The sequence below is a fragment of the Pollicipes pollicipes genome, unplaced genomic scaffold (genome assembly GCF_011947565.3).
Source record: "Pollicipes pollicipes isolate AB1234 unplaced genomic scaffold, Ppol_2.1 Scaffold_4295;HRSCAF=5057_pilon_pilon_pilon, whole genome shotgun sequence".
Lineage (NCBI taxonomy): Eukaryota > Metazoa > Arthropoda > Thecostraca > Pollicipedomorpha > Pollicipedidae > Pollicipes > Pollicipes pollicipes.
The window spans coordinates 10,866,779-10,885,100 of record NW_023596461.1 but is presented as its reverse complement, the minus strand read 5'-3'; the positions used below and the strand labels follow the sequence as shown (position 1 = coordinate 10,885,100).

The window sequence follows — 18,322 nt, the reverse complement described above, 5'->3', positions numbered from 1 at the left end:
TTGTGGGACCATCGGTCGTAGTGAATCAAGATGAGCTCCTTCACCCAATCCACCTGCAGTATCTTGCAAGTGTACCTGCCATTCCAGGGAGAAAATCAGATCCTGTCGAGCATCCCAGATCCAACAGCCTGTATTATCTAACACTTGCCAGTCTCTGAGCGACCCTTCCGACGGTGCTTTCGGAGGTCTCAAACATCAGGTCATAACGGCATTCACTCCAGCTAAGCATGAAGCTTTTATACAGGTCAACAGGTGCTTTTGACTTCTGGCCGAGTCGGGGCGCTGAGCTGATATCCAATGCTTGACAACTGTAACCTCTGCACGGCGTTGGAACGCCGGCGGCGGCTTTTTCCCAATGGGCCCGCCGAATACCGGCTGGTGGTATAGCCAGTGGAACACTATTACATTAGCAGCCTCCAGTCATTTCACCGCAAGGTCACACTAGGCTGAATCCGAAGGACCAAATCAGTCCACATAACTGCTATACCATGAACCAAAATGGTTAACCTATATAAATTGTGAGTACTATTCATGGCCCACGTCAGCTCACGTCAATTTTGCATCATCAGACAGTCAGTCCAGTATGTGCTTTCAGTTCACCAAGGTCAATGACGTGGCAGGAATGACTACAGATGACTCCAAAGTGGCACACTGGAAGCAAATGACAGCATACTTTGACTTGAACCAGGGGAACTTGACTTGGCTTTGACTGAAATTTGAAAATGTGTTTTATTATGCAGATGTTCACAATGCTGTGCAGAGATGGTGAAGCATGATTTGGCTTCACTTCACAAAGCCTAATATGACAACTGTAGTGCATGTCCAGTATCATGCAGTCAAGGTCAACATAAGTTTATATCACCCCTAATTCCTACTGGATATATAAATATATATTATATATACACACACACATATATTGTGTTGTGCATGTGCATGCTTTAGTGATAGTGCTGTGTTGCTGCTGTCACATGCTGTATTGGCTTGCATAATGGTTGATGGCCACACAAGGTTGTGGATGCTCTCATTGCTGCATTCTGCATGCCCTTACTGCTGCCTCCAAGGCTGCATGGTGTGTATGTGTAGTTGCTCATGAGTCCCTTGCATGTGCTGAATGAGTTTTAGTTTGATGGTGCACTACTTCCTGAATAAACTTAAGTTTAGTAGATATGTATATATGTGTATGTATATGTATACAAACACATATACATATACAAATATATATATATATATATATATATATATATATATATATATATATATATATATAGGTATGCATGTGTATACATGGCTAGTGCCTATGCAAAACCCAGCTAGGTGATGAGTGATCACCATTGCTTGATGGAGACCAAAAACTGAGCATCCCAAATGGAGGTCAGAGAAAGTGATAGCACGACTGGAGGGGAGGTCCCACTTCCCACCGCAAACAAATGGTGACATATTTTGCCTGATAATAGCTTGACTCTGTATACATATGCAAAGTTATGCACCAATAGCAAAGACATGACATAGTCTTGTGGAACACTCACAGGTCGACTATAATACAAGACAACTGTGATTGGCCTCACAAAAATGTGCTCAGAGTACGCAAAGAGACAAAGCCAGGCTTTTTTACCTTTGAATCAGAATCAGAACCCAAGACAATGGCATGAAGCCAAAGCTGAAGCTGGCAGCTACAAATTTCAAAGTTGTGTGTCGAAGCCAAAGCCTGTGGTTTCAAATTGTTTTAGCTGAATCAGAAGCCGGAGGCTTCAAACTTTGCACACGCAAAGCTTAAGCTGAAAACAGCAGCTTTCAAGTTAGGAAATGCGAAGCTTGAGCCAAACTATCAGTTAAACATACTGAGTCCAAAGCCAAAAGCCAACCCAGTGCACAACATTGTTTTGAAGCAGCCAAAATAATTCTTGGGTCTGCTATAACTGCATAGGATCAAAGGATGTCATAGCCTTTTGCCAAGTGACTGGGACAAGGTTATGGATATAACCACGAGGTTACAGCTTGTGTGGCATCCACAGCAAGGTTTTGTATGGAACCTTCTCCAGCCATCACCAGGGAGGAATTGGTCCCAAGAATGACTTGCTGGTTTTGGAGCCATACATGCTTTGCAGCTTCAAAACATTGTGTAGCATGTTGGAGTGATAGGATAGGCAAAACTGTTTTTGTATGGCCAAATGGTAATGGCACATAAAAAAGTTAGAGTTACAAAGTTGAAGTCAAAAGTTCAAGATCACTTGAAGCCAAACCCCATCGGTGATACAACATCAAGGCCAAAACAAAATCAGTGACAGTGAAAACAGAATAGTGCAAACCCAAGCTCACTTGAGGAAACTGTTACTTTGTGAAGCTTATGATGGCGCTGTAGCCAGCTTGCCTACATTCCTGATTTGGAGCACCAAAAACCGCCCTTTTGAACTGATGCTTCATACCAATGGGTTTTAAAATCACAAAATAAACCACACTTAACCTATGCAGGCAGCTGAGGGTGGCAACATCAGTAAAATTGAGAAGGTTTCATTGAGTGTCATAACAGAACAGCTTGTGCCAAAATGTTGAAGTTCATGATAGAACTTTGAAATTAAGCAGTGGAAATACTGTTGTCAAATTGGGTGAACTTTGAACAAGTAGTTAAGAAGGCAGTCAGTTGAAAAATCATGCCACATTTTGGACTTTTCACTTCTTGTTAAGTTGTTAGGTAAGATGCATCCAATGTGATCAGTCATACCAGTTTTCTTTTGCAAAATCCTCCTAAATAACTTAGCATTTCTATTTGAAGCAGCTGCCCTGGCATGGGAAATCTTGCTGAGCACCCTGCTGATCACTATGAAAGTAATGCTTCTTATTTGTTTTGTTTTTCCAATATTTGATCTGTAATGTTTGAAATTAACTAATTGGACAAAATATTTGTGCAATGCCATGTGCTTTATGCTATAAAAGCTTGAAATGCTATTCAGGAATATATATATATATATATATATATATATATAATATTAAGCATGAAAATGTGCCTATTATTACACCTTCAACAAAATGCCATACCATGGCTTTTATTTCCCCTCTTTGGCATTAAGCACAGCACCTGTTTCAAAGTGCATTGAATTTGGGAAGCAGACATTACTTGGTCTGCAGTAACCCACTGGTTCAAACATCAGCAAGCTTGATGATTAACTAAAAACTAAATGTAGGTGGTCAAGATGCTTCACCAGTGTTTCTAAAATATGCTTAAAAGGTAGGACACTCCCTTAACAAGCCATAAGAAGAAACACAGAGTGGGTAAAAATGAGCACAAAGTAGATGTTTCTGACACACTATGTCTAGTTATTTTCAAGCCTCTTACAAACAAATTCAATCATCATTTATGGTGAGGCCATGATCACAGATTTCATATAGCACTTGCCAAGTCACCAGAATCTTTAAAGAAGTGACCTGATGTACACAATAATTACCAGATCCCAGCTTCATGAACATCAATCCGGAAGCCAGGCTCAAACTTGAACCCAGGCCTACTGAAGGTTTTCTTCACTGCATCTTCTGTGTCCTCCATGGGCTGAAAAAAACAGTCACCAAGTTATGTATATTCTAATGTTCTCAACATTGTTCAATTATCAACCCCCACAAATTGCTTACAATAAAAATAACCCAGTATGACCTGGCAAGTACTTTAAGAATGTCTAAAATATTCAACATGCCATGTCACAAAAACAACACAAGTACAAATACAGCAGCATAGCATAAGGACTCTTATCTTATATATCTTATATAGTCCTACTTATAAGGACTCATAGACTCTTTACATATACAACAAATGAGAAGAAAATACTGGTATAACCATGCAATGATGGGAATAAATATATCAAAACTTAACATTTCATCATCCTGTCATACATTGGTGAAGGCAAATGATAAGGATTGGGTGACCAAGTTGCCAATAAAGACCACAAGCTACAGTTCTACAGTTTCTACCAGTTTCCATTCTGTACATGTTTCCTGTCACCCACCTGTCATGTTATCAATTTTGAAGGCCAATTCACCTGGAGGCACCAAATTAATTAGGCTGCAGACTTTCTTTGATGCATGAATGCACAACAAAACCATATCCTACTCCCCTATTTTCACCTAAATGTCAGCTAGGGTGGAAGGCATGGCAGAGGGTTTGATAACAAGCACCACTTAGAGTAAACAACCATTATCACAGTGGTTGCCAATTAGCTGCAGATAAGAAAATCAGCAAACTACTAGGACAATAAAAAAAATGCACATACTGGGAGAGTTCAAAACAGTACTAAGGATCTGTCTTGAGGAAGAAGGGTGTTATAGGCCATTCATTTAAGATTACCAACAGCCATTTATAAGTTTTTGTCACAACACACAGCAGATACTGAAAACCATCTCTAAATGTTCATGGGCCATCACTGAATGCCATTCATGTTATGATTGCCACAGAAAGGAGTAGCATCCATAAGTGACAGAAGAAAGATGATTCAAAAGAAATTATACATATACCAGAAGGCAACAATGACATTACCACAACCTTCTTTTCACTACAATTGTACTAATGCCTACTACTTCTACCCAGCATTTTGCACTGTGTCACCAAATGGCTCACACTGCCACTGCCAAGGCCATAAATAGCACCAGGTAAAATAAAATAACCTCCAATGAAAACCCAAAATATGGCAAGATGAAGATTTGCACCAAACTTAACAATGATGTATTGCACATCAATCAATCTCCTCATAGCTGAAAATATCATTTTCAATCAGAGCTGTGGTATTTTATTACCATAATTTATCAATATCATAATCAAGATGTTGACAGCTCTGCCAGATTCTAATATTGATGGCAGAATGCAGACTCAAGGCCATGACAATGTATCAAGACAAGCCTTCTTATTTCACCTTTTCATGGTTGAACTTTTGTGCACTAATGGTTGATTTGTCAACATACCAGCTAAATATGACCAAGGACTTGGGAACCTGGGGGGGGGGGGGGGGGGGGGGGGCAGCTTCACCCACAACCTGAAACCTGGGGTTGGTGCCCCCTGCCCCCCCCCCCCCCCCCCCACTTGATGATTAAAAATGGAGAGCCTTAACACCTATTCTGGCATATTAAGGGTCAATTCTGAACTGTTAGGGGTTTTTGTGACCCTGTAAAAGTCCATTCATGTCAAGAGCTTATTCTTGCCTACTTAAGATGCATTCTGACCAAATAAAGGCACCTCTGAGCCTGTACAGGATCCATTCTGATGTGTTGAGGGCTCATTCCAACCTGTAGAAGCCCATTCTTCACTGTAGATGGTTCATTCTGGCCTTTTGAGGACACATTCTGACCTTTAAAGGGCCCATTTTGGCCTGCAGAATATCTTTTATGATATACAGAGGGTCCATTATGAGCTGTAGAGCATTCAATGACTGCTGAGGGCCTCTTCTGACCTGCACATGGTTCATTTTAACCTCTAGATAGCCCCATTCAGGCTCATAGAGGACCCATTCTTGACTGCAGATCCTATCAAACGGGCCTGCAGAGGATCCATTCTGGTTTGTAGAGGGCAAATTATTGACTGTGGAGGGCCACTTCTGGCCTGTAGAGGACCCTGGCCCATAAAGGGCCCATCATTTACTGTGCATTGCCTATTCTGGTCTGTAGAGAAGCACTTATTGGCTGTGGAGGGCCCCTTCTGCCCAGCAATTGGCCCGTGGTTAACTCGGGAGAGTACATTCTAGCCTGTAGAAGGTCCATTCTGACTCAAGAGGACACATTCTGTTCCATAGAGGGCCCATTCTGGCTTTCCGAGGGCCCATTTCTCCATGTAGAGAACCCGTTCTGCCATGCAGAGGGCATATCACTGACTGTGGAAGGCCAGTGCTAGCATGTAGAAGGGCCCATTTGGGCCTGAAGAATGTCCATTCTTGGCTGTGAAGAGCCCATTTTGGCCAACAAGGACCCATTCTGACCAGTAGAGGTCCCATTCTGACATGTAGTGGGCCCATTATGACCCATGGCCGGCCCATCATTGACTGCAGAAGGCCTATTTTGTCCTGTAGAGACTCCATCTGCCCTGTAGAAAGTCCATTTTTGACAGTACAGGGCCATAATAGCTTGCAAGGGCCCATTATGGCATTTTGGAGCTTGCCGCTCCCCCAACTTAAACATAATTCCTGCAAGCCTGAATATGATGTCTTAAAGGATTGTTCCACATTTCTTTGGGGTTTTAAGCTGAAATGGCCATGCTGAAGATAATTTGGTGGAGTGCACAGCCCTGCCCTTCTGAAGAACTAAACCCCTCTGGTTTATGAACTACAAGTCCAGGAAACTATGCAGACTATTTCGTGGTTAGCAGGGCATCGATGACACCACAATGACACCACACGAATGTGGTCATTCCCTTGGCCCGGCAAAAACGAACTCCAAGAAAACAATTGTTCAGTTGTTCATATCTGGCAGTCATGAGCATAATTCCCAAATAAAATGACCATCAACTGGCTCAAAATAAATGTTGTGCGAAGTACAATAACACAAATGATGACACATCATGGAACATATTTACTAAATAGAAAAGCTGTGCGGTCTAAAGCAGTCTTTTGCACTTAAAAGTGTGTCAACAGGTATAAGTAGGATTATTTCACCACATCTGATGTTTGCTTCACTATCTTGCAGATCGTGAATATATGGGGAAACTCTCTTTAACACGGTAAGAATACAATGTAGGATGTATTACCCACCAACAGGACGATGGGCTGCAAGCAGTGTCTGATTTTTTATGTTTTGGGCCCCAACACATTTTATTCTCAACAAATATAAACTGGAACTGATCATCAAACTGTTCTCAGCAGGCGACGCAAGATGGAAATGAGCGAGTCCACAAACATCAGTAGTGCCACGTGACAAACCACCCATGAATGAAAGAAGGATGCTGCAGGCGAGATGCAACAGAAGTTTATCGCCAATCCCACATAATGCTCCTTTTCAATGTGCTCCGAAGTCCGACCCTGCTCACCAGCATATGCAATCCACCTACCTACAAACATACAAGCCTTCAAACACAGCACTCAGCGAACTGCGTTCCAACAAGCCCATCTTCTGGCAAAGGTGACAGAAGATGGGCTTGTCAGGGAGAAAAGCAGGGGCGTAGTTTTGCAAGGTGAGTTGGGGGTGGGGGCTGAATGGTGAGATATTATGAAACTTAACTAACATACCCCAAAATTTGCTAACAAATGGGTTGTTCCCAGACTTGGCCTATTTCTCTCTCGAAGTTTCACAGGGCTGAAGCCCCCCAATTGAATAGGAATCTACACCCTGGGAAACCACAGAGAACAGAGAATATCTTGCATGCATGCTGCAACAGTGCTTCTTGATGACATCTCTTTGTTGGTATGAAAACATGTGATGTAATACTTGACTATGTACAAAAATATTGGGCAGTGAACATTTAACAACAATGTGCTTTTTTAAAATCTTCTTTATATTCCGGCCAGGTTTGGCAGCTAAATAATTTCTAGAAAAACATCAAGAGCTCAGAAATGCAACATCAAAACTGATGAAATTGTACCTGACACCAGCTGTGTCATTGATGACACTGTGTCACTGCACACTATTTTATGTTTGAAACAACAGTGCCATTCCTATAGAATTCTGAGTCTCTGATATTTGTCTAAAACACCTGGAGTTTATCAATCTCGCTCATGCAGTGACAGCAGGATGAATGAATGCAGACTAAACATGAAGACCAAAGACAAACCCAGCTCAACACCACACACTGGGAAAAAAATCATAATCAGGCTCATCAGTAGTGAGATGTAACAGCTGATCACTGTGCAAGACATGTTTATTGCATAAAGAGGAATTATCTTTACTCCTGCTGCGTTGACTTCTTGGACCATATCACACAGCAGCTGTATTCTGAGGCCCCAAATGGGGGTGTAACTTTTTGGCATGGGAAATGAGCAGAGAAAATCTTTAAATCCAGTATAAAGGTTAAAAAATGCTGACTTCACAAATTTGAGCAACAGTTTTTCACAGCCTGGGAACCCCCAATCAAAAAGGGAACCGCACCTCTGGTTTCAGATAAAATATATCTAGGAATCCTATCCCATATAATATATCCTACATAATATATCCTATCCTATATAATATAGCTGCAGAACCATATTTTGATATCATGTTCACCCAGCATATGTCCTTCAGGTAAGATGGATAATACCTTGACTGGTAGGTAGCTGCACTAACTGCAATGTACCTGGTGTTCTCATTGGTGTTGTAGTGGCTTGCATGACATCACAATCACAAAATTTTGATGATGTACTCCGTAAATTATGCAATAGGTGCACAACACTTTCAAGCACAGTATGTCCAAATAAAACTTATGCTAAAAATAGGACCAAGCTATTCACCACACTGAAAGGCCACAGACTCTCAGAATTACAAACTGCTGATTTTCAAACATCAAAGCAATCACTAACACCATCTAATACATAATGTTTCTTATCAACTGCTCCCAAATAATGGTTCTGAAGTGCCAGTTCTATACATGGTGTAAATAATTCAAAGATATTTTGTACTCACTACAAGCTGCAAGTCAATAATTGATTAGGTTAGGTATGGTTAGGTTAGTTCAGTTACATGAGGCTGTGGAATGACATATCACACTACATTTTTCATGTCAGTGTATGTATACCTTGCTACCTATCTAATGCTAGAAACCTATGCTTGCTACCTATATAATGCTAGAAAAAATTACTGTGCACCATTCATCATGTTTAAGGTGGAACATATCATAAATAATCTTAAAACAGGTAGATTCGTGCTCCTTCCTTCAAATTGTAATATTTACGATAGCGAGCTCCCGAGCGCTGCATGCACCCCACCGCCTTGACTCCCCAGCGCCATTTCTGCGCTGTCGTCGCGTAATTACAATATTTATACTTATCAAGAACTATACAAAATGTACCGGACCAAGGTAACAATAACAATGTAATGAAACGTGTTTCTTATTGCATCTAGGTACATTTCTGAAACAGACAGGCCAGAATAGTCCAGAACATGGCCAAAACTAAACTAGCCTAGCCTAACCTAACCAAACCAACCTAACCTAACCTAATCTAACCTTATCTAAACTAACCTAACCTAACCTAATGTAACCTAACCTAGCCTAGCCTAACAACCTAACCTAACCTGACCTAGCCTAACCTAACTTAACCTAACCTAACCTAACCTAACCTAACCTAACCTAATCTAACCTATAACCGAATCTAACCTAAACCTAACTTTGACCTAACCTTATCAACCTAGCCTAACTTAACTTAACCTAACTACCTAACCTAACCTACCTAAACTAAACCTGAACCTAAACCCAACCACCCGAACCCAACCCAACCAACCCAACCCAACCCAACCCAAACCCAAACCCAACCCAACCCAACCCAACCCACCACCTAACCTAACCTAACGCTAACCCTAACCTAACCTAACCTAACCTAACCTAACCTAACCTTACCTAACCTTACCTAACCTAACCTAACCCCCACCCTATCCCCTTCAACCCAGTGTCCCATTGGCATCCATGTTCCATACCATACATATGTACCATATTAAGAAGTTCTGTTTAGCCACCATATTCTCATTTTGCTTTTCATTCCCACGCAAAAACGTCATGTTTCCCCAACTTGTTGACCAATATACAAACAATACGGAATACTGCTTGGATACCCAAGAAACACATCTTATTGAATTATTGCTACCTTGGCCTCAAACATTTTTATGGTTCTTGATGTGCAGTAATGTTGTGATCACACAGTAATGTTGCAATCACACGTATAAATGGCGCCAGGGTCGTGGTTGCTGCTTGTTTACACTTGGATGTTCGCCTTCATAGTTATTTAAGTTCCAAGGTAAGAGCTTACATGACCTGTTTTATGATTAATTATGATATGTTCTGCCTTAAAAATGATGATTGATGTACAATGCTCTTTCTTAACATGAGGTAGCAATGTATACCCTGACCTTCATGTCAGTGATTTGTCCATCATAAGTCAATAACATTTGACACCGGCCTCTTACAGAAAATGATTACCATTACTACATACTGATATCAGTATAATCATAGTATCAGCAAGATAAGAATAAATACATTTTGTTTTCTGAGATTATTAGCAACAAATTGTTATAAGGAAGGTGACCTATGTACAATATGCCATTGAAAAGTTATGCAAACATCTTAACCCTAACTTGAACTAGCAAAGATCAATATTGTGCTCACCGCAACAAACAAAGATTTGATGCTCTCAAGTATCACTCATGTCGTGCCTCATAGATGTTTGTGTTCTTGTTTGATGTTGTGACAACACATTAAATCTTGAAGACTGTCATTTGCTGGTTATATAGTATCATTGGTCGGGTTTGTCCTGCTGGCCTGCTGCACGGAATATGAGTCTGATGCTGCACTACAAACTAGCTCTTCTGTCACCCAACTTGACACATAAGCAGCTTATATCAGCCTTATATTTAAGATGCTACTCAAATTGTTGGAGTCAGATGGCTTTTTACCGTCGCAATCAGGACTTTCAAAAACACCACTGGTTTATGGTATGCAGGCAGGTATTTACCTCTGATGTAACTGTGGACGCCGTAATGTGTGCGCGATTTGTTCCGTTCACTTGAATTCAAGCCAGCCCCAACAACTTCTCGCAATCAACAACATGCACGCCTTCGGCCGAGGCGATGCTACCCTGAGTGCGCTGGTTTGGCCTTTGTTGCGCCATTACATTAAGACAACGCCACTACCGTCTTGGACACTACTTCGCTGCTGTTCCTGTAATTAGTCTCAAACTTCGCAAACAACTCGTCAGGTTAGAAGAAACCCCCAAAAATCGATTCCTAACATGCATTTTCCACAACTTTTATGAATTTTTAAACAACAGGTCACCATGGTGACTATTCATAGCCCCAGAGTCGTGCGCAGATGAACAGAATGGTTCCTCTACATTTGTCGGACTCAGCCATATATATTCAACATTTCGCCGAGGGAATTTAGTTGCTATACATACTGAAAGGAGAAATGGTTTGGGTGCTAATACTGGTGCAAAAATTATCGCAGTTTCATATGATTTGACGTTAAGTAGGTAGTTGGGGTAACCCATACAGGCCAACACATCCTCATGGAAATTTACGCTGGTGGGATATCATAGTAAACTATTTTTTTTGGAAAAGCTGTTGCAGTTTCACCGTTTTCTGACCGCCTGGTTTCTTATGTGCTCAAAAGAGGTCATATCATGTAAAAGCTTTATTTTAGAAGGCGATAGTTAGTGTCAACAGGCATACAATTTTTGTCTGTATTTTAGGAAACATATGTTACGTCACTGCGCATGACGAGGCGTAAAACGCGCAGAGTAACGAGAAGCACGGTCAAGGGGCGCCGTGGTGGGGGTGCGAGGCCGAGTGAATGTAGAAATGGCGGAGTTTAATCAAACTACATATTTGGGACTGTTTGGTCTTCTTTGTCTTTTGGTTGTAAGAGATTTCATTGGTGGTAATGATTCTCACAACAGCGTTGAAGCGAGCGTCAGGGACACACCGACAAAAATCGCATCAAAACTGATGGGTCCGACGGTTACATTTTTGTACTGGTAAGTAAGCGAATGTTATCCCACATTACAACAAGTGGCTGGGCTATAATTTTTTTCTCTCTCTTTAAAACGTGCGATCGGTCATTAACAATGATGGGTGTTAGACTGCGGAAAATACGTGTTCCGCTGGAGACGTGCAGCGTAGCAGCAACATGATGGCTTTCAGAGCATACACATTTGAGAGCTCAAAAGCTCATCACATGGTCACCATCAATTGTAGCATGTAAAGACCTAATATCTAGAGGTGTTATATTTCAAGGATCATTACTCCTAAAACATTTTTGAAGCAAAATAGTGATCACTAAGTTCAGTGCCTTTTCACTTGGTATGAGATTGGCACCTATTCCCCAGGCTCAGTCCATCAGTTGCAGAATTGTCAGGCACAGTGTTAGGATTTTATGGGAAGGAGAAGATTCTGGTCACTTTGCAAACCATGACAGGCCTGGGAGGATCTATTTAACTGACCTTAGCTGCTGATGAGCCTATGCTCAAATACCACAGCACCAGTCAGCATGAAATGTATACTAATAAGTCCTGACTGATCATTTATGTTGCATTTTCAATGTCACATGACAAAACACAGCCAAGATCATTAAATTAGGCAGTGAAGTACTTCAGGCTACTTAATCTGTAAAACAAAATTGCTGAAAATTCTATGATGCAAAATTAAGGGTTTACACCTTTATCATCTGACTGTTCATGTTTTAGTTGTGAAGCCTGTTTCACTATTGTAACTTCAGAAAGGATTCAAAGTCTGAAGTGACTTGTTAAAATGTATTTGCTAACAGGCCCATGCTTCAGAACTATGCTTCTGATTTTCATGAATTTTTCACCATTCAATTCAGCATTACTTATTTACTTGTCCTCTTTCAATCTGGTGACTGATGTAGGGTGGATCACTAGATGATGGTTTGATGGTTACTAAATGATTGTTTGACAGGTTGTGTGGTATCAAATGACATGGTTGGTCAAAAAATTGTTTTCAGGCCTGTTATGGTATGATGCTTCCAAACTGCTCAATCAGTTTTTACCCCACCCAAAATAATCAGGATAATTATTATTATGAAAAAATATCACTATCAAAATAATCATGAAGATTTTTGGCCATCATGACATGGCCATTGAAATATCAAATAAAGTCACTGATCTGTTCTGATATCAAGTAACCTTTGGCTCATATGTATCTGGGTTAAAGTTGTTTGTAGAGGTCTGAGGGGACCTCAGACATTTTTTCATTTTCTAACTTGTTTGACCATATTTGACATAAAGGTTGGGATCTAGAAGCATGGAAATTTGACACAAGTGATCTCACATAAGTCCTACCTCCCAAGTACATTTGGTGTCTTTAGTTTTCAAGGTTTTCATACCTTGAGGCCGAATTACTCCACTCACTCCACCAGAGCATGTCACACTTAATGAGCTACTTAGGTGCATCTTAATAGCAATTTTATGGTATAATGCTGTGAGGAGTTAAAGTGACATGCTGCCCTGCTCTCCAACTACTGACACAGAGCATTCACAGGCTAATTGGCAGGTATTCTGGTGACTTGGTGATAAAGTGGTGATTACAGGAAATCAGATGTAACATATTTACTTAGAATTGTTATGGTGGTTTGCAGATTGTGTAGATCATGTGTTTTAAACAGACTTGATTATTTTGTGGCTACCAATTAGTCTCCCCATTTTTCTTTAGCCAGAGCTCATCATCAGGGAGGCATCAAAGTATAATTTAATAGCATGCAACTGATTTGTCCATTGCTATGGTTCAGTTGGTTAGAACACCTGCCTTCAGATTCACCCATCTGTGGGGAGGGGGTAATCAGGCCTAGTGCTGGTACAACCACATGAAACAGTTCAAACCCTGTGGAGGTGAATTTGAGTTACTTTAGGTATTTGCCATCTGCCCTTGACAGATATGGCCATCGGCCAGTGGTAGATACTGTGGTAAAGATCAGATGATGTCAGAAGGCCTGACTGATAGTGCTTGGCATTGGGGCATGTTAAGCTCTCACCACCAAATTATGTCATTGATGTGGAATTGTGTGGTGGGATGGCAGGGGTCAGGTCTCAGTGGGCCTCTCACACTAAGCAGTTGTTGTGTGAGTAGTGTGAGATCAGATCCCAGAAATCCATTCATTTACAAGGTGCTGATTGGTCTTAAAAGTATTTAAAATACTGTAGTTTGGTGCAGGCAAGCAAACAGTTTACAGCTTGCTGATGATGTTCTACATCTTACAAAAGGCTGTGATAGCTATAGGTATAGCTGTAGATGTAGAACTGAAGCCATGTTAGCTTCTTAAGGTGAAAATTGTGTAAGAACTGAGCTGAAAGAAATGTTATACTGGTGGAACAACCAGCATCAGGATTTACCTTATTTTCATGCAACATGAGCTTGAATTACAGCATCAAAGAATAAAGCCCTCATTTAATTGTAGTGTAAATGGGTGCAAGCAAGAATACTTGATATAATATCAAATACAAGAATACAAAATAAAATCAAAGCATCATAAATGTCACATGGTATATATTTTGTTGCAATACAAGGCAGATTATAAATACATTGCAAGAGCACATATTGTTGTGTATGGTGCTACCATGCACCTTTCCCCTCAACAGGGACAGTGAATCTAAGATCACACAGTCTTCCAACCCCAGCAGATATCACTATTACCCCATGGCCATGGTATTCAATGAGCCAGGAGCTTCACAGCCTCAACCAATATCATCACTGACCCCATGAGGCATGGTGTTGCATGATAAGAAGAGAAAAGTCAAAACTACCTTTCTCCACCCCTCCCAACTTTTTTGGTCCATGCCATCTCTTCACTCAACAGCTCACAATGGTGTAACTGATGTGTATCACAGGTGAAGGGATGAGTAAAAGGCACAAAAGGGTTCCTCATCATAGCTGCCCATTTGTGTGTGTTTTGGATACAAGGAGATGACAAATTAGGCAGAGGGTGCAGCAGGTCTGTCCTTGGCGTTTTAAATATTTCAGATATTTAAAAAGCTTGCTTCTTAGTTGTTCCTTACAGTGTGTTCTGTTTTGTTTGCTGGCAGTTTACGTCAGACAGCTGAGAATGACGTTCTGTGTTTCAGCTACTCGTGAGGCTACAGGAAGGCATTTGAGCAGTATGCTGGCTTCATCAAAGAGAAGTTCCCTGATCTGCAAGTGGAGGGGGAGAATTTCCCTCCCCCACAGTGGAAGATGGGACTTGCTCAATTCATTGTAAGATGACAAACTGGGAAATGGGACATGATGGAAGCTATAATTGGCAGACAAAGCTGACATGTGTAGTGCAGCAAAAGTGGACACCTAATTTGCCTTAAAGAGCTCAACGCATGCCAATTATAGGTGTAATAGGTTACAGTATAAGTAAGCTAGAATAAAGTCTGCAGTCAGTCACACACTGGTGTTAGTAATACAATATGCCTGTGGAACAATCTAATCATTCTCACAGCACATTTTCACAAGTCATTTATATTGTGCTAGCTTGGCAGGGTTGGTGCCTTCTCTCCAGCCAGCTTGACTATATGTGCCAGCATGTTGAAATATCTGACTGTGTTCTGGGTGTTCCCCAGGGTGTGGCCAAGCTGCTGTTCATAATGCTTGTGGTAGCTGGGGGCAGTCCGTTCGAGTTTCTGAATCGTGCCACGCCCCAGTGGTGGAGTTGGCTGGTGGAAAACAAAATTTATGGCTGCATGATGATCTTCTTTGTCTGCAACTTCTTTGAAACCAACCTGATATCAACTGGTGCATTTGAAATTCAGTTCAATGGTAAGTCTTCTAACAGTCTTCTTGCATAGAAATGTTTCAGGTTTTAATGCCCTGTTATCATGCCATTAGAACTTGTTTGTTTGCAGCTGCACAACAAAGTATTCGAGAATATTTCCCACAATTCATATATTCATACAGTATTTAGCATAACATATCGCAGCTAATGCACAAAACTTACTGGTTGTGACGACATTTCTGTTTCATATAACAGTATGTCTATGGTCCGTTGGTCGCTCTCCCATCGTTTCCGTAAAAGGGGAGACTAACTCGGAATCGTTAGAGCACCGGGCACAACTCTGATCTGAGAAAGCTCCCCCTAGCATGTGGGTGCTGTGGGCCCACTCATCTGTACAAACCGGTGCAAACAATATGTTCGTCGTGCAGCGCCGTAGAAAAAGTGTAGTGTTCCACATGTTAGCATGCAACGTGGATGTGTGTGTGTGGTTTTTCACCCGATGCGACGGCTTCATGTTGCCGGCGTGCTGATCGTGTCGCCGTTTTTCCAGACGTGCCTGTCTGGTCGAAGCTGGAGACAGGGAGAATTCCCAATCCTCCGGAGCTGGCTCAGATCCTAGAAAACCAGATCCGCTGGTCGGGAACGAACAACGTGGGCAATTTTTAGCCGCCCGTGCGGCAAGCGGCGGCCTAACGCGTCTGGTCGCGCCAGCTGTTGGCCGACTGCTGGATGACGGTTGCCTTGGAAACCGCGCGTCGGTGAGGGTAAACCTGAAGTTGCACGTCAGCCAACGGGTCGTGCGGTCAGGCTGCGCCGGGCCCAGCGTATTATGTTATGCAATGCATTAGTCTCGATTCCGTTCGATTGTTTGTGTGTTTAGGTATTGCTCCTGTGTTTGTCACGTGCACTTCTCAGTGTACGCCATGGATATCGTGCTGTGTGGGGATAACTACCAGGGATCACAAAGTGAGACGGATTACCATTTGTATCACATCGGTCAGCCGAAGGACTATGTTCCTTCAGAGGGTGGAATGATTCTTCAGCAACATCAGTCATGTGTTCAAGATGAAAATTGTCTCCCTGGCTTTTTCGACAGGGGTGAATACCTCCTCTGTGATGCGTGAAGTAAAGATATGTCGGGGCAGTTTTAGACATTTTCAAAGATCAGCATATGTCTTCGTCATCCGGGTTGAATTTTGTTTCCTCGGTTTTGAATTTCGCTCGGCAAGTCACATCGACTTGTAAACCGGAGTGTCGTGCGCTGATGGCCGATGATAAAGTAATCGTGCCGTATTTCCGTTGACTCGCCAAAGTGATGAACAGAGAAGCGCATTTGTGGGCAGAGTGAGTGGATCCAGCATTGGTGTGTTGCATTGATGGGCGTCCTGGAGTAAAACACGTTTCTAATAACCGCAGAAGTTGGCGTCGCCTTTGTGCGATGTGTGTGATTATCTTGATGCTGGAGAAATGGTACACAATAAGCTGCAGGTACTGTCGAAACCTTCGACGTTGTTCTAGTTTTGCGTGGTCATTGAATAGCAAAGATGTTTTCTTAGTTGAATCCCGGAACTGCTTCTGTTTGTGTACAATGAAGAGGACAAAAAACAATGCAAAATCATCTAAATGGGCATGGTTCAGTCAGTTTTTCTCGGAACACAAGTGTTCTTTCAACTGCCTAATTCGGGTTTGTTGACATCCATACTACTGCTCGATGTGCTCAGGCTTCTCTGTAGTGCTCGCTCTGCATATAATGTGGTTATGTGTTCTTTAAAAAATATATCAGTTCCCATTTGAGGTCATTTGGACGACGAGTAGTCGGCGCCTGTCAGACATGTGTCTTGCATACGAATGGCTCTGGCAGAGTATCGCTTTTCGGTGCCAGAGCCTTATCGGTTGTAATGTCATGAAACCACCAAGATCTGCGTGAGGTAGCAGGGGCATAGCTGAAAAGAAGCGGACTTAGTGTCACTCTGAGGTGATTTCCCTGTCAATCGTAAGCAGACTCCAACATTCTGGCGCGGTGCGTAGAACCTGGCGCTGCCCGGTTGGATGTGACTTCCGCCTAGCTCTAGAATGTCGGTACTAATGGAGCAAAAATGTGCGTTACTTTCTCTGTGCCAGGTGATTTCCGGTGTCACGTGGACAACGTAGTGCGAAGGGGTGCAAATATATGCAGCATGCACTACGCTGGTTTTTCATGATGTCCGTGTCGGGTCCGCGTCGATCGGGGCACGGGGGCCCACTTCTCAAGCAGGGACCAGGCTGTGGACCGCAATTTACATTGGTCGGTGCCCATTAAGCGATGAGGGGCCCCCTGTGTTGCCAGAACACTTACCAGGGGGTCCTATTTTTGGGGCATCGGTCCGGCCAGGGACAGCGTTCAGTGGTGCCCGAAGAGGTGCGCGAAGCGCCTCTCGGGACCGCCGATTAGGGGCTTGATTTGAGGACCGCAAGGCCGGACACTCAAATGCTAGTGAGAGGGCCCTTTGCATCGATTAGGGGCTCCCTCGGTAGATGACGGCCGGGCCCCGATCCACATTGGTCGGGGCCTCGCAGTCAATAAGGGCCTCCTTGCGCTGTCAAAAGGGGATATTGGTGTTAGTGTAGGTCAGCGACCTCTTCTAATCTCTGTGAGGTTCAAATGACACATTTGTCGTCCTCCCTGTGATCAAGAAATTAGAAAGTAGCGTCAAGAAGGCGAGGTCCCCAGCAAAAAATCAATTTAGTTTTGACCTTGACTAGGCCTACATACCTACCGTAATTCAACCGAATCAGTCGTAATCATAAGCTACATTATCTAATTGTCGAAGAAACCGTCTCAAAGATGCATGGCTTTGTCTAACACCCCGTTATCGCATCAGATTGAACGATTCCCTGAGAACTGCCTTCGCTAACAGTTATGGCCCGACATGTCTGCCATAGGTCAGCGACCTTACAAGGTACATCAAAATCTTTCCTTAAAGATTGGCTACT

The 18,322-nt window shown here is 42.3% G+C and overlaps 1 protein-coding gene across 1 annotated transcript; it reads left to right on the top strand.

Annotated features, from left to right (window-relative positions):
• The first annotated feature begins 11,365 nt into the window (after nucleotides 1-11,365).
• Nucleotides 11,366-17,534, top strand: SelT (selenoprotein T). The gene is given in 4 exon segments (XM_037219415.1): nucleotides 11,366-11,615; nucleotides 14,715-14,844; nucleotides 15,198-15,393; nucleotides 15,900-17,534. Coding segments are annotated over 4 exon segments (618 nt in total). The 5' UTR covers nucleotides 11,366-11,439; the 3' UTR covers nucleotides 16,016-17,534.
• Nucleotides 17,535-18,322: the final 788 nt, after the last annotated feature.